This window comes from Neovison vison, chromosome X (genome assembly GCF_020171115.1).
Source record: "Neovison vison isolate M4711 chromosome X, ASM_NN_V1, whole genome shotgun sequence".
NCBI lineage: Eukaryota > Metazoa > Chordata > Mammalia > Carnivora > Mustelidae > Neogale > Neogale vison.
Genome location: NC_058105.1, coordinates 117,176,134 through 117,190,845, shown reverse-complemented (window position 1 = coordinate 117,190,845; position 14,712 = coordinate 117,176,134). Strand labels below are relative to the sequence as shown.

At 38.0% G+C, this 14,712-nt stretch overlaps 1 protein-coding gene across 4 annotated transcripts in view; it reads left to right on the top strand.

Moving 5' to 3' along the window:
- Window positions 1–14,712, top strand: part of CDKL5 (cyclin dependent kinase like 5) — a 206,227-nt gene that overhangs the window by 150,856 nt on the left and 40,659 nt on the right. For all 4 annotated transcript variants that reach the window (XM_044235916.1, XM_044235915.1, XM_044235914.1 and 1 more), the window contains exons 5-8: window positions 940–1,076; window positions 4,814–4,934; window positions 7,086–7,145; window positions 11,216–11,306. In XM_044235916.1, coding sequence (XP_044091851.1) covers window positions 940–1,076; window positions 4,814–4,934; window positions 7,086–7,145; window positions 11,216–11,306 — 409 coding nt within the window. The remainder of the gene's footprint in view (window positions 1–939; window positions 1,077–4,813; window positions 4,935–7,085; window positions 7,146–11,215; window positions 11,307–14,712) is intronic.

The following is a 14,712-nucleotide window of genomic DNA, read 5'->3' as shown; positions in this document are numbered from 1 at the left end:
AGTGTTCAGTTTTTAGACTGATTTTTGAAGTTGGAGATAAAGGATTATGAACCTGTAGTCTTGTGTGTGTGTGCACACCTCTATGTGTATATGTGAACATGGTAGGTAGAATTTCTGGGCTAAATCTGAAGGTATCGTAAAAACTCTTTTAAAATAAAGTATTCCTTTCCTTCTCCCCTGCCAATTCGTCCATTAGAGTTAATGTGATTTCCGTCCTTCTCCATGCCTGTGGGGGCTATCATGGGTGAAGTTGATGATATGGGAGGCTGTATTGGTTCAGCGTAAGTTCTGCATCCCAGTACAGCTACACCATCTGGGATGGACAGATGGACATGCCACAGGAAGACAGCAGGAACCTATAGCAGCTGCTATTCAGAGAGATCAGACACTCTTAGAAATCCCTGCAACTTGACTGTGAGCTGCACTGTGGGTGCCTGGTATGTGACCTCTGCTCACTGAGGTGACTCGCACGCTGCCTGAACGATAAAATGTTCTTTTAAGCCAAAACTACAGGCCAAAGTTAAAAACATCAGCTGCAACAGATGCTGCATAGAGGCTTCTCTGCACACTGATAGAGCTGATTCCTTCTCACCCTCTTAATCTCCTTCTTTCTCAGTGCGTAGTGTTAGAATGAAAAGGACAGTGGATTTATACGTCATATCTGTCGGTATGTGTTTGTACATTACTTTGCAATACGGAGTATAAGAAAACACAAGCAGAAAATTATGTGCATGCTGGTCAAGTAAGCCTTTTCTTCTGTAAGATGCTAATTCTTGATCCTTTCAACAAGAAAATGTGATATTTAATCTTCCATCCTTGAACTCCTTATGCAGAAGTACTCCAAGTGGAAAGGGAAATTGGTACGTTTTCACTTTAGAATTTTTGAACAGTAGCTTGAAAGCTTTAATTTTACTCTATTCACCATTGTTTACATTCTAGAAAATGAAGAAGTCAAGGAAACGACTTTACGAGAGCTTAAAATGCTTCGTACTCTCAAGCAGGAAAACATCGTGGAGCTGAAGGAAGCCTTTCGTCGGAGGGGGAAATTGTACTTGGTGTTTGAGTATGTTGAAAAAGTAAGTCACCAATTGATAATGTGGAGATTTGCCTGATTTTTTTTAACTTTTATTTTATTTTTTTAAAATAATCTCTACACCCAGCATGTGGCTTGAACTCATGTCCCTGAGATCAAGAGTTGCATGCCCTACCCACTGAGCCAGCCAGGCGCCCCTGCCTGATTTTTTTATTTAGGGTTGTTTCTGGCAGTATTCAAAGAAGTATTATTATCTAGTGTGATTTGTCAATGTACTCAAACTCTTGGTATTTTGAAAATGAAATTATTATCCATAATCATTAGAAGCCCTGAAATGTATTGAAGTATTTTGTATAATTTAACTCTACAGAGATCATCTTACATTTCAACAGTGAATTAATTTGGCTTCTGATGTTTTAGAATCTGTGTTCAACAAGTAATTTTTAGACTTGGTTCATTTAAGTTAAACCTAGGCAAGGCCTCTGAGAGAGAAAGTAAATTGACAGTGATGACATAGGATGACAGAGGTGTGGAAAGCAGCCTGCCGGCATAGGATGGCTGCCTAAATCCGACTTAGAGCGGCGAATGAGTGGGCTCATGGAGCAGCCTTTTGTGAATTGCCTGTGCTTTGGCTTTAAGGGAAAGAGATGTGCCAGGAGGCATAAGGTGAGGCATGAGGAGGTAGATGCGGCCGCATCTAAGGAATTGGAAGCATGGGAGCAAAGTGGAAAAGTATACACACTTCAGTTGTTAGCATACTTGCTTTACAGTTTTTTAAATTGGTAACTATTAGTGACCACTTTAATGATAACTTGGCCCGGGGCAAGTGTATGCTACAGTAATCAATACGTATGTCTTTGAATTTCTTTGAGAGCAGCTGCCCTACAGTGGTTGGTTATTATCCAAAACTGAAATAATTACCTTAACAAGAGTAAAATAAACTGAGCCAGGTGGACCTTTTAGAGGTTTCCTTGATGAATGAGTATGTGGCTCCGGATTTCCTGTTACCAAAACAACAGTAAAAATTATTACTTTTATTAAATTTCACTTCTGGAGTACATGTCTTTTTAGGAATCTTCATGATAAAATGAGAAATTTCTAAATTATAAAATGAGGCTTTCTGAAGAAGGTGAAGACTGGAGAGACTTATGTTTACCAGCTGCTTTCTGTGCCATTAATGACTGTGTCATCACCACCATCACCATTACAAAATAGAAAGCAATGTTGCCAAGATGATGGACCAGGAATGTGGCTTTTGACTTAATTCAGCCTTTACAAATTATTTTTCTAATGAAAGTAATTAGACATAGTAACTTCATTTCAAGCAAAACTTGAAGAGTATTATAAGTTTTCTCTGTCATTTTAAAACACTGTTTTATGTATCTTTTCTAAAATCTGCTTAAAGGTTTCTTTTTCTTTTTCTTTTTTAAGTGAGGACAGATCTTTATTTTTTTGATGGGGTGGGGAGGGGAAGAGGGAGAGAGAGAGAGAGAGGCTGCACTCATAGCGTGGTGCCTGACACGGGGCTCGATCCTACAACCCTGAGGCCATGACCTGAGCCGAAATCAAGAGTCAGATGCTTAAGCAACTGAGCTACCCAGGTGCCCCTTAAGGTTTCTTTTCCTTTGTCAATTTAGGTATTTTCCTAAGGGACCTTCCCCACCAAAATTAAACTGAAATTTAATACTTCTCAAAAAGTTATAAAAAAGGACTGTTGTAAAAATCAGAAACTCTTTATATTATATTTTAGTTGTTAAGAATAATCGTGCAGTTTGCAGTTTTCACTGCCAAATAATGAAATTCTGACAGATCTATTTCAGTTTGTCTTTTTAAAATTTCTGTTCTGCTCATGGTGGTAGTTCACGATTAATAACAATTTAATATGAAGAAATGGGGAAATCACCTCTGTGTACCAGTTTCTATGTCTGAGCTCTCTTTGCTGTTAAGTGGCAGGGCTGCTCCCAGAGCTCCCATATGTGTCCCTCTAGGCCTGGGTTCTTGCCCTGACCCTGTGGTTTTTCAGTGGAAGGTGACCTCCCATCAGCGGCAGTGCCTAACGATTAACAGAGTCTCAAGAGGGCAGGAAAGTGATGCTCTCAAAGGGTAGGGGGTTGTTAGAGATACAGGACGACAGTGGCTTAAACAAATAGATATTTCCTTCTTCCTCACATATAAATACGAAGGTAGGTGGTACCTGGTATGGTAACTATATGGTAACTATTTATTTTAAAAAAATTATTAATTCATTTAGGAATAACAATAATAATCCCATTACATGTTAACATAAATTTGATTGTGAGTCATTCTTTCAAGTAAGAAATGGTGTTCTGCCAAAAACAAGCAGCTAGTTGAGCTTGCAGCTCAATCACGCAAGTGATTTTCTTCAAGACAACCATCTTGCTTTGTTATGTAACAGAAGTGCTTCATGTGTATTCTTCATTTTACCATATAGATTCCTAAAAAGACACCTACTCAAAAATTGAAATTTAATACAAGCAATAATTTTACTGCTTCATCAAAAAAAGACATCCTTAACTAAAACTGGCTTTTCGTCTTTTTATTTTTTTTAAACTGTGAGCGTGTAGCATTGATTTATGCTAAGGTACCCCCAGTTCACCCATCCTTGCTTTGAGTCATCGGTGTAAATACAAACACAGTGAAAGAGCCAATGAGCTGAGTGTTGCTATGAATATAGTTTTGACTTTATGGGCCTTCTGCAAGATCTGGTAACCACCCCTAAGAGATCCACAGATCATACTTTGTTCCTGCTTTCCTAGATTGTCATCTACAAAAAATGAACTCTAATCATGCTGTGGACCTTAGTATTGACCTTACAGAGGCAATGGGAAATGTGTGGTTAATCTGGAAATTCAGTGGAGACTGGTTAAGTGGATTTTCTGCTTAATAAAAAAATTTTACATGAATTTTAGACTCCAGACTAAGAGTTTCAGAACTTGGTTTGTTGGGAGTCTGTCAGTGTTTATTTCAGCAAGATTTTCTGGCCTGTCTTAATTTTTGTACTGATTGCATGGATCTCTCCTAATCTTAGGGAACATTTTCTTTTAAGAATATTTTCCAGGTATTCCAGAAATATTTTCAAGCCCTGATTTTTATTGCAAGGTTCTAGTAAACGTACATAGGAGGCTGTGTTAAAATGACTGTTTCCCCCCTCCTTTTTACATTACAGCATCTTATCTCTACTTTATATTGCTTTTCCCTTGAAGTTATTCTAAAGTGATACCTGAAAGGTTTTACGGAGAGTGGAAAGTGCCAGGGTTATTATTTGGGGAAGCACTGGGGAGTAGTAAAAATGGAATTTCTCTTAAAAGAGAACTTTGATTTAATACAGTATTCTGCTTCTGCATGAAAAAGATAGTAGGTGGAAAGCAAAACAGTTGTTGAAAATGCTTGCATGTATTGGGTGAATTTTCATCCAAGATGCTTGCTTATCTGTCCATCTGTCTGTCTGTCTATCTATCTAAGATTCTATTCATTTATGAGAGAGAGAGAGAGAGAGAGAGGGAGGGAGAGAGAGAACAAGCGAGCAAGGGTGCATAAGCAGGTGGAGTGGGAGAGGGAGAAGCAGGCTTCCCACCGAGCCAGGCGCCCAATATGGGTGGTGCTCCATCCCAGGATCCCGGATCATGACCTGAGCCGAAGGCAGATGCCTAACCGACTGAGCCACCCAGGCACCCCTAAGATGCTTTTTAAAATTGTTAATACATGATTTATGAGTCTACCTAATTTGTAGAGATTAATGATTCCCTATTTAATTTTTAGAATATGCTTGAATTGCTGGAAGAAATGCCAAATGGAGTTCCACCTGAAAAAGTTAAAAGTTATATTTATCAGTTAATCAAAGCTATTCACTGGTGCCATAAGAATGATATTGTCCATAGAGGTAAGTATGCAATTTTTGGAATGAAAAATATTAAGAAAACCTCAGAGTTAACATTGAAATATTTTACATATTACTGTTTTAAGAGTACTTCTATGAGCACTGACATTCCACTTAAATTAAATGCATTTTGAAAGTACAGGATACGAAACGTTCACCTTCTGAGTCTCCTTTTGTATCACCAAAAGGATGGATTGCAAGTTTATTTGGATATTATGGTGAGATCTCTGTTTGCATAACCAGGTCTATTCTCAACTTTAGAAATGCCTAGGGATATAAAGAACTCAACAAATAGGAACTTTGAAGCTTACCTTGGGTAAAAAGAGCAAAGGGATGTTCTCTGTTGCCTTTTGGTCCTGCTGGTAGACCAGAAAATGTGAAACCACCTAGAATAAGGCTTTAAAGGTGGTCACTGACCCCCATTGACAGTCACCTCCCATTCCCTCTTAAACCAACCAGTTCCTGAATTAAGTTCCTGAATTTCCCTACCCATTAGTGAGAAGAGCCCGTTGCAAGTTGTAGGCATGATCAACCTTGCATAAATGCCATGCGTGTGCTTCCATAAACTGTTAATATTTTGTCCTTTATTGCTGTGTGGTGGGTGGTTTATAGTACTAAAGGGGAAATTACTTTCTCAGCATGGTTTTTGCTTTTGCACTATTTATCTTCTCCTGATAAGCTCTCTTGAATTCCAGAGTTTCAGTAATGGGATACATACTGATAAAATAATGGAGCCAGAAGATGTTTATCAGAAAATGTTACAATATCTACTTCTTGTCTCTGAATTACCAGATAAATGAATACCTCATTTTAATTTACCTATACAAACACTCAAACATATCACTTTAAAAATAGTCTCACTTTAAGAATAGCTTAAAGATCATGTGAAAAATGCCAACTCCTAGTATATCTAGAAAAAGACATTTTATATATTTTTTGGATTTGACTTTCATATCACTTACCTTATCCAGGTTGCTGGTGGTATAGAGAGATCTCCAAGTCAACTACATGTCTAGTGTCTAAAGTAATGATATTAATAACAGTCTATACCACAGTATGAAGCTATTAATGCAGAACTGATTTAGCTGCATTTCTATAGTGTTGCTGTGATTTGGTTAAGTTTATGGTAATAAATCAATGATTGTGAATTAGCAGTAGAAACCATGATTCTGAAATCTTCAGATTTTCCTCCTGTCTTCCCTTTTTCCATTTTTACCTCTGCCATCTGATACAGATGATAGGTACTCTAAAAATAGGATTGTGAGATGCCTCCCAAAGCAAGAATTAAATAGCATTTTCTGTATATTTCTACTCAGCTCCCACTACATCTTCTGAAGATCCATGGAAAAAATGAGAAATCTTGCCTTGACTCATCCAGTATAACTTCGGCATTACACATTTATAATTATGAACCACACAGAAAAGCTAAAGAGATGCGTAAATATAGACATTATATAGAAAATCACAACAAATTCTAATTTTTATGTAGTTTTTCCTCTAGTAAATGTAATACTAGGTACTTATATATGTTTTTAAGGTATCTTGTAGGTGTGAACATTTTTAAAATATTCTATCTCTGAAAATTTTATATTCTGTCTCCAAAAACTTATGTTACTAGTACTTTATAAAGTAGAATAGTTCCTTGAAATGTGGTGACCTAGATTCATTGATTCTTAAATTCCTTTCCGAGATCACATCAATACCTTTACAATTTAAAAGGAAAAATATTTTTTACATTGTGGGTCTTCATGTTTCTCAAAAAAAAAAAAAAAAAAAATTAGTTGAAACTTTTATGAATCAGCAAAAAAATGTGTTACCCTGCTTTTCCCTGTCACAGGTTTCTATTCATATTACTCTGGATATTTCTTTCTTTTTTTAAGATTTTATTTATTTATTTAATGCACAGGAGAGATCACAGGTAGGCAGAGAGGGGGGAAAGCAGGCTCCCCGCTGAGCAGAGAGCCCAACGCAGGGCTCAATCCCAGGACCCTGAGATCATGACCTGAGCTGAAGACAGAGGCTTAACCCACTGAGCAACCCAGGCGCCCCTACTCTGGATATTTCTAATTAGATGCCGTTATAGTGATCCAGTAGTGTCAATCAGCAGTCCATGGAACATTTTTTAGTAATTGATTTTTCATCTTTATACTTCAGATATAAAGCCAGAAAATCTCTTAATCAGCCACAATGATGTTTTGAAACTGTGTGATTTTGGTAAGTTAAAAAGAAATTGAGTCCTGTAAGTAGAATTAATTTAATATAACACATAGGTAGCTTTTAAAGTCTTATTAAAAGTTTTTTTTTTTTTTTTTTTATGTTTTGACTTCAGTTAGCAGAGGAATATTCTGTTGGGTCATGTGTTGAAAAATGGATGGTTAGGTAAATACTATACACTCTTTGCATAGTATTTTTTACTCTTTTTAAAAATTCATAATGCAGTATTTGTTTAATGAGAATGCAAAGCAAATAGATGCATGTGTATATATTCATAAACCCAGTACTTAATGATTCCAAAAAACCAGTTTTCTGTGAAACACTACTATGTACGATAAAAGAATATTTTTGAGGTATTTTAAACATTGATAGAAATTATTTTAGGTATGATCATTAATTAACAATATGCATAGGTAAATACATATGTATCATGCATGTGCAATGGTTACATACCTATAAACGTCAAAGACTTTTTAGAGCAGTTCCATTTATTCCCTTTAAATGTTCAGTGAATGAGATTAGTAATTAATGTTTAATATTCCATCTCCTGGTTGAGTGTATAAGGAAGCCTTTTTTTTTTTTTTTTTAAGGATTATTTATTTGTTTGACAGGCAGAGATCACAAGTAGGCAGAGAGGCAGGCAAACGGGTGGGGGGAAAACGCAGGCTCCCTGCTGAGCAGAGAGCCTGATGCGGGGCTCCATCCTAAGGCCGTGGGATCATGACCTGAGCCAAAGGCAGAGGCTTTAACCCACTGAGCCACCCAGGTGCCCCTATAAGGAAGCTTTTGAATTGTATTCTCCTAGTAGAAAATTGTGCATTCATTTCCATATATATAAAACTGTATTAAGTGCTATTAAAAATTAAAGTTGAAATAATTCAGGAAAGTTTTAAAACTATAGGTTAGGGTGCTTAAGTTCTGAGTCCCTTAAAAAATCTTTTGTCTGATCTTTATGCTGAAAAATAACAACTTGACTGAATGTTATTTTTCATATATTCAAGTATAATCGTAAGTATAATGTAAACTCCTACATATAAGTGAAAATTCATCTCCTTTCATAAGCAAGAGTTAGATTAGTACCTCGGAGGTGGATTGAACAAATGAGAAATAGAAGCCTTCTAAGAACGTACTGTGTGAAGGACCACTTTTCTCCAGTGTGGCTATTAGAAGCAAGTGTAACTGTTTTCACTCAGTGCTTGCAAAGAATTTGAATATTATGAACCTGCTTGCCTGAGAAAAAACGTTTTGTAGGACTTAAATTTTTTTATACTATTTATAGGGAATATTGCAAAGAAGAGTCCTGCTTTATTTATTTATTTATTTATTTATAACATATAATGTATTATTGTTTCACAGGCCTGTGAATCAGTCTTACACAATTCACGGGACTCACCATAGCACATACCTTCCCCAGTATCCATCGCCCAGCACCCTCATCCCTCCGACCCGCCCTCCCCGCCAGCAGCCCTCAGTTTGTTTCCTGAGATTAAGAGTCTCTTTTGATTTGTCTCCCTCCCCAGTCCCATCTTTTGATTTGTCTCCCTCCCCAGTCCCATCTTGTTTCATTTTTCCTTCCCTTCCCCCACGAACCCCTGCTCTGTCTCTCAAACTCCTCATATCAGAGAGATCATATGATAATTGTCTTTCTCTGATTGACTTATTTCACTCAGCATAGTACCCTGTAGTTCTATCCACATTGTAGCAAAATGGCAAGATGTTGTTTTTTTGTTTTTGTTTTTTGGATGGTTGCATAGTATTCCATTGTATATATATATAGACCACATCTTCGTTATCCATTCATCTGTTGATGGACATCTAGGTTCTTTCCATAATTGGGCTATTGTGGATATTGCTGCTATAAACATTGGGCTGCACGTGCCCTTTCAGATCACTACTTTTTTTTTTTTTTTAAAGAATTTATTTATTTATTTGACAGAGAGAAATCACAAGTAGGCAGAGAGAGGAGGGAAGCAGGCTCCCCACTGAGCAGAGAGCCCGATGTGGGGCTCGATCCCAGGACCCTGAGATCATGACCTGAGCCGAAGGCAGAGGCTTTAACCCACTGAGCCACCCAGGTGCCCCCAGATCTCTACATTTTTATCTTTAGGGTAAATACCCAGTAGTGCGATTGGTGGGTCATAGGGTAGCTCTATTTTCAACTTTTTGAGGAACCTCCATGCTGTTTTCCAGAGTGGCTGCACCAGCTTTCATTCCCACCAGCAGTGTAGGAGGGGTCCCCTTTTTCCGCATCCTCACCAACACGTGTCATTCTTTTCCTGACTGGTTAATTTTAGCAATTCTGCCTGGTGTGAGGTGATATCTCACTGTGGTTTTGATTTGTATTTCCCTGATGCCGAGTGATGTTGAGCACTTTTTCATGTGTCTGTCGGCCATTTGGATGTCTTCTTTGCAAGTCCTGCTGTATTTTAAACATCTTATGAAGTGCTTAGAAGAATAAGAAAGAAATATCGAAATACAGCTGTTTAAAAGATTTTGACCTTGACATTTTTAGCACTTTCTTAGTATTATGATTTTCAGGAATATTTCTGGGTCTATTTCTTGCTTCCTATCCATAATTGTGACTACCATCAAATACTGAGATTCTGTGCACCTCATGCTTCCTTTACTATGTATCCATGATTCTGTGGGTTGATGATCTGCTTAAACCCCCAAATTACTGAAATTTGTAAACAAATTGTAAATACAAATGTGATGCCTATAGAATGGTTAATAATAGGGGAAGGTATCCCTGATGTGGCATCATTTCTTTTCTATTTTTAGTTTTAGTTTTTAAAGAATTATTTATTTATTTGGGGGGGGGAGAGAAAGAGAGTGCGGGGGGTGGGCAAAGGGAGAGGGAAAGAGAATTCTCAAGCAGACTTCCCTCTGGACACGGAGCCAGACTCAGGGCTTGACCCCAGGACCCTGAGATCATGACCTGAGCCAAAATCAAGAGTCAGAAACTTAACCAACTGAGCCACCCAGGCACCCCCAGCATCATTTTTTAAAGGAAAGACAATTTGAAGTGGTAAGGAAATTTCACATGGCTGCACTGCATGTTGTTCTTTGTACCCTGTGCGTCCCCAGTGATCATGTCTCAACTGCTTTCCCTCTATAACACTGGGCTCCTTTGTCTATCTTGAAGAATCCCATTTGAAAATAGGAATATTTCTTCCAATTTTTTACTCTAATGTTTTACCCCTCATTTTAATGTTCTGGTTCTCTCTGACTATCCATAATGCTTTTGGTGTGTTAGGTGGCTAATTAGCTTACCTGCTGGCTTACTTTTTGGCCCCAAAATCTTTTGAAAGGGTTTGGAGGGAAAATAATTATCGATAGAGTCTGTAAGTAATTAAAGTACCCCTAATATGCTTCTCTGTCACATTAGGAGATGAAAATAATTTTGGCCTGCTTAGTTTCCATTATTGCCAACTATTAGTTGTCTATATAATGGCTAGAGCTGATCAGCAACAGTAGATCTACAAATACTAATGTTAAATCCCACATATCAGAATATAATGACTGGCTCAGAGTGTTTGACTGGCTCATGATCCCGGCATTCTGGGATCGAGTACCCCGTCGGGCTCCCTGCTCAATGGGGAGTCTGCTTTTCCCTCTCCGTAATTCCCCTCTCCCTTCTCTCAAGTAAATAAATAAAATCCTTTGGGGGGAGAAAAGAATATAATGGCCATCTGTGACAGGGTATTTTAGCTTTGACTTGGGCTTTTGTAGGGACTTCATTTTGTTCCCAAGATTTGCATTTATCGAGAGAGCTGACTTAAAAGTATGCTCTGAATGCTTATAAAAGTATGTGATGACTTCAAAAATACTATTTCTTTAATATAGGAGGAGACGGGTTTTTTTAGTGAATACACTATATGTTAACTGATACACAAATGGACTAACATTTTAAAAATAATGAAGGGACCATTAATAAATAGCCCATTCAGTACCAGTCATTGTGTTCTTTTGATATTCCTTTAAAATATTACTAGCACTGAAATACCTTGCCAACATGATGTTGTTACTTCTTTTTCACAGTTATACCTTTGGGGTTTTCTGCCTTTCAGGTTTTGCTCGGAACCTCTCAGAAGGCAATAATGCTAATTATACAGAATATGTGGCCACCAGGTGGTATCGGTCCCCAGAACTCTTACTTGGGTAAGTTACCTTCCCTAGATAAAATGACATTTATATATCTGCTGATCATGTGTCATTAGGTTTGGGATCATCTATGGTTAGTTAATTAAATACCAGTTAACCTCTTGCAGTATAACAAGCCACCCAAAAGCTTAATGGTATAAAACACCATTTTATTTGCTCACAATTCTGGATGCCAGTGATTTGGGGGAGTCAGTAATTAAAGTTCAGCTGGATTGTTCTTCTCTTGGTCTCAATGGGAATCACTCAGGTAGCTGTAGTCACTCAGTAGATCATTTGGAGGATGGTTGGTTTATGAGGCCTTGGCTGGGACAGACCATCTCTGTTCCATGGAGACTCATCCTCCAGTGGGCAAGTCCAAGTGGCTTCATGAGGTAGCCGAAAAATTCCCTGCAGCAATTGGGCAAGCCTCAATGCAAAGGTGGTTTTCAAGCCTCTGTTAGCCTGGTTTTCGCCTCATTAGCCAAAACCTGTTACATGGCCAAGCCCTGATTCAAGGGATGAGGAAATAAACTCCATCTCTTGCTGGGAGGACTGGCCTATCTGTTGGTTCATTCATTCATTCATTCATTCATTCAACAAGCAGTTATCAGGTGTCTCTTATATCCAATCACTTTGCCAGAAACATAGTATAAATACTGAAGCAGTTGCCAATTTTCTTCTGAATAGAGAAACCTCGTTTGATGATAAATGGCTACTCAAACACACTGCATTGTTGATTTTCTCAGCAGCATCACATCCGTCCACTTTGTGCCCACCCTTCCACTTTCAGTGCTTTCACTCATCTGTTAACCCCAGAGAAGGGTTTTCTGATAAGATTTTTCTTTTCTTTTTAGAAACTTGAGAACCTAAGAAGGATCCTATTCTCCTGAACTCTTATTACATAGTAATATGAATAATCCTGTATTACCTTAGTTGTAGTACTTTCTTATTTTCCATACATTGTATTTCCTTCTTGGGGACCATCCAAGAACGAAGAAAGAAGGCAAACTCTGCAAATAAAATGAGATATGGTAGTGATGATGACTGGTACTCTTATTATAGGTTTCATCTCTTTAGTGTGTGAGACATATATATAGGGGTCATGAGAAATTTAATTTTTAAAGGTTTTATTTATTTATTTGTTTATCTTAGAAAGAGAGCTCAAGTGGGGGCAGGGAGCAGAGGAAGAGAGAGGGAGAGAATCTCAAGTAGACTCTGCACTGAGTGTGGAGCTTCACGCAAGTCTTGATCCCATGACCCTGAGATCATGGCCTGAGCTGAAATCAGGAGTCAAGACACTGAACCTACTGAGCCACCCAGGCACCCTGAGAAATTTAATTTTTAAAAGATATTACTTATATAGTAGGAGTACAAATTTCTCTGTGTGGGTTTTTTTTTTTTTTTAAGATTTTATTTATTTGACGAGAGAGAGAGAGAGATTGGAAGTAGGCAGAGAAGCAGGCAGAGAGAGAGGGGGAAGCAGGCTCCCTGCTAAGCAGAGAGCACAATGCGGGGCTCAATCCCAGGACCCTGAGATCATGACCTGAGCTGAAGGCAGAGGCTTAACCCACTGAGCCACCCAGGCGCCCCTCTGTGTTTTTTTTTGTTGTTGTTGAATTGAAGATCATGGTGACAGTATGTGTAAGTTACTCACTGAGGGTTTATTTTGATATTCACAATTTCCCAGTGTCTGTTAACTATCTGATTGTAATTCTTGATTCATTGTTGACATAGAGTATATAAGAATTATTGATACCAGTTACTGGAAGCTTTACTATTTTTTTTTTTTTAATCAAAAGCTTGCTTTATCTTGGGAAACAAATGGTGGTTAGTCACTTTATTATTTCTCTGTGTGGATAGATTTTAGAATTTCTGTGCGAATTTTTTTTTTTTAAGTATTTTTATTTATTTGACAGACAGAGATCACAAGAAGGCAGAGAGGCAGGCAGAGAAAGGAGGAAGCAGGCTCCCCGCTGAGCAGAGAGCCTGATGTGGGGCTCTATCCCAGGACCCTGGGATCATGACCTGAGCCGAAGGCAGAGGCTTTAATCCACTGAGCCACCCAGGCGCCCTGTGCAAATTTTTTTTTTTTTTAAAGATTTTATTTATTTATTTGAGAGAGAGAGAGACAGTGAGAGAGAGCACGAGCGAGGAGAAGGTCAGAGAGCGAAGCAGACTCCCCATGGAGCTGGGAGCCCGATGCGGGACTCGATCCCGGGACTCCAGGATCACGCCCTGAGCCGAAGGCAGTCGTCCAACCAACTGAGCCACCCAGGCGTCCCCTTGTGCAAATTTTTAAACTTGGTTTTTTGATTGATTTTCTTTTGTGTTTGTCTTTGTTTCTTTTTCTGTGTTCCTCTGTCTGTACTTAATGAGATGCATAATCCATTTTCTTTGGGGAGGGATTTGGAATTTGAGTTTATTGGACAGATTTGCCAAAGAAGAAATGAGTATGAAGTAGATCATTCTTAGAACACCATCCGAGGAGTCATGTATGGTAGAGGGCTTTTTATGATATGATTTTGTCTGTGTGATGGTCCCAATGAGTTCATTCTGAGGACAACCTTATTATAGACCTTCAGAGTATTTGCTGCCTAATAATACCTGTCAGAAAACTGCAGTTATGTTTAGAGATGTGTGGGAGATACCAAAAATAGATAGGACTCCAATTAATTGGGGCCAAATTATATATTGCTAATTAAATGATTGTCAAGTACTAGTTGAAGAACCGTATTATTTGTGTAAAAATCCCATTGAAATCAGTTGATAGTTGGTTAATATTAAGATTTTACATTTTTGTACATTCTTAAGACTTTGTCCTTGACATTCAAAATAGTTCCAGCTGCATAAATTATTCATATCCGTTGACAGAAGAAAAATAGCGTGATTTGGGTATGTAGAGATTTTTTGTAAGTTTCTCCATCTAGCACAAGTTTTTTCTTTTATACATGTATTAAAGAAAGATCAGTTTCCTTTCCTCCCCAACAAGCTACAGAAAGAAAATGTACATGAAGTTTCCTAATATGGTCCTTTAGGTTTTTGTGGGAATGAAATGAGATAAAGAAAATACTGACTTTCATTTGTAATGACTTATTGTCCTAGAAACATTTCTGTATAGTGTTAACAGTGCTTTAGAGTATCTGTTAAAAGTTTTGTATTACTGCTGTATCATTATGACATTCTAGAATTTCATCCTGTGTTTTTTTCAAATACTTTATTTTGTCTTACCCTTCTTTTAACTTTTTTTTTTTTTTTAATTTCTTTAGAGAAAGAAAGACAGCATGAGCAGGGGAAGGGGCACAGGGAGGGAATAAGCAGGCTCCATGGAGCCTGATGTTGGGCTCGATTCCACAACCTCAAGATCATAACCTGAGCCAAAAGCAAGAGTCAGATACCCAACCGACTGAGCCACCCAGGCACTCAT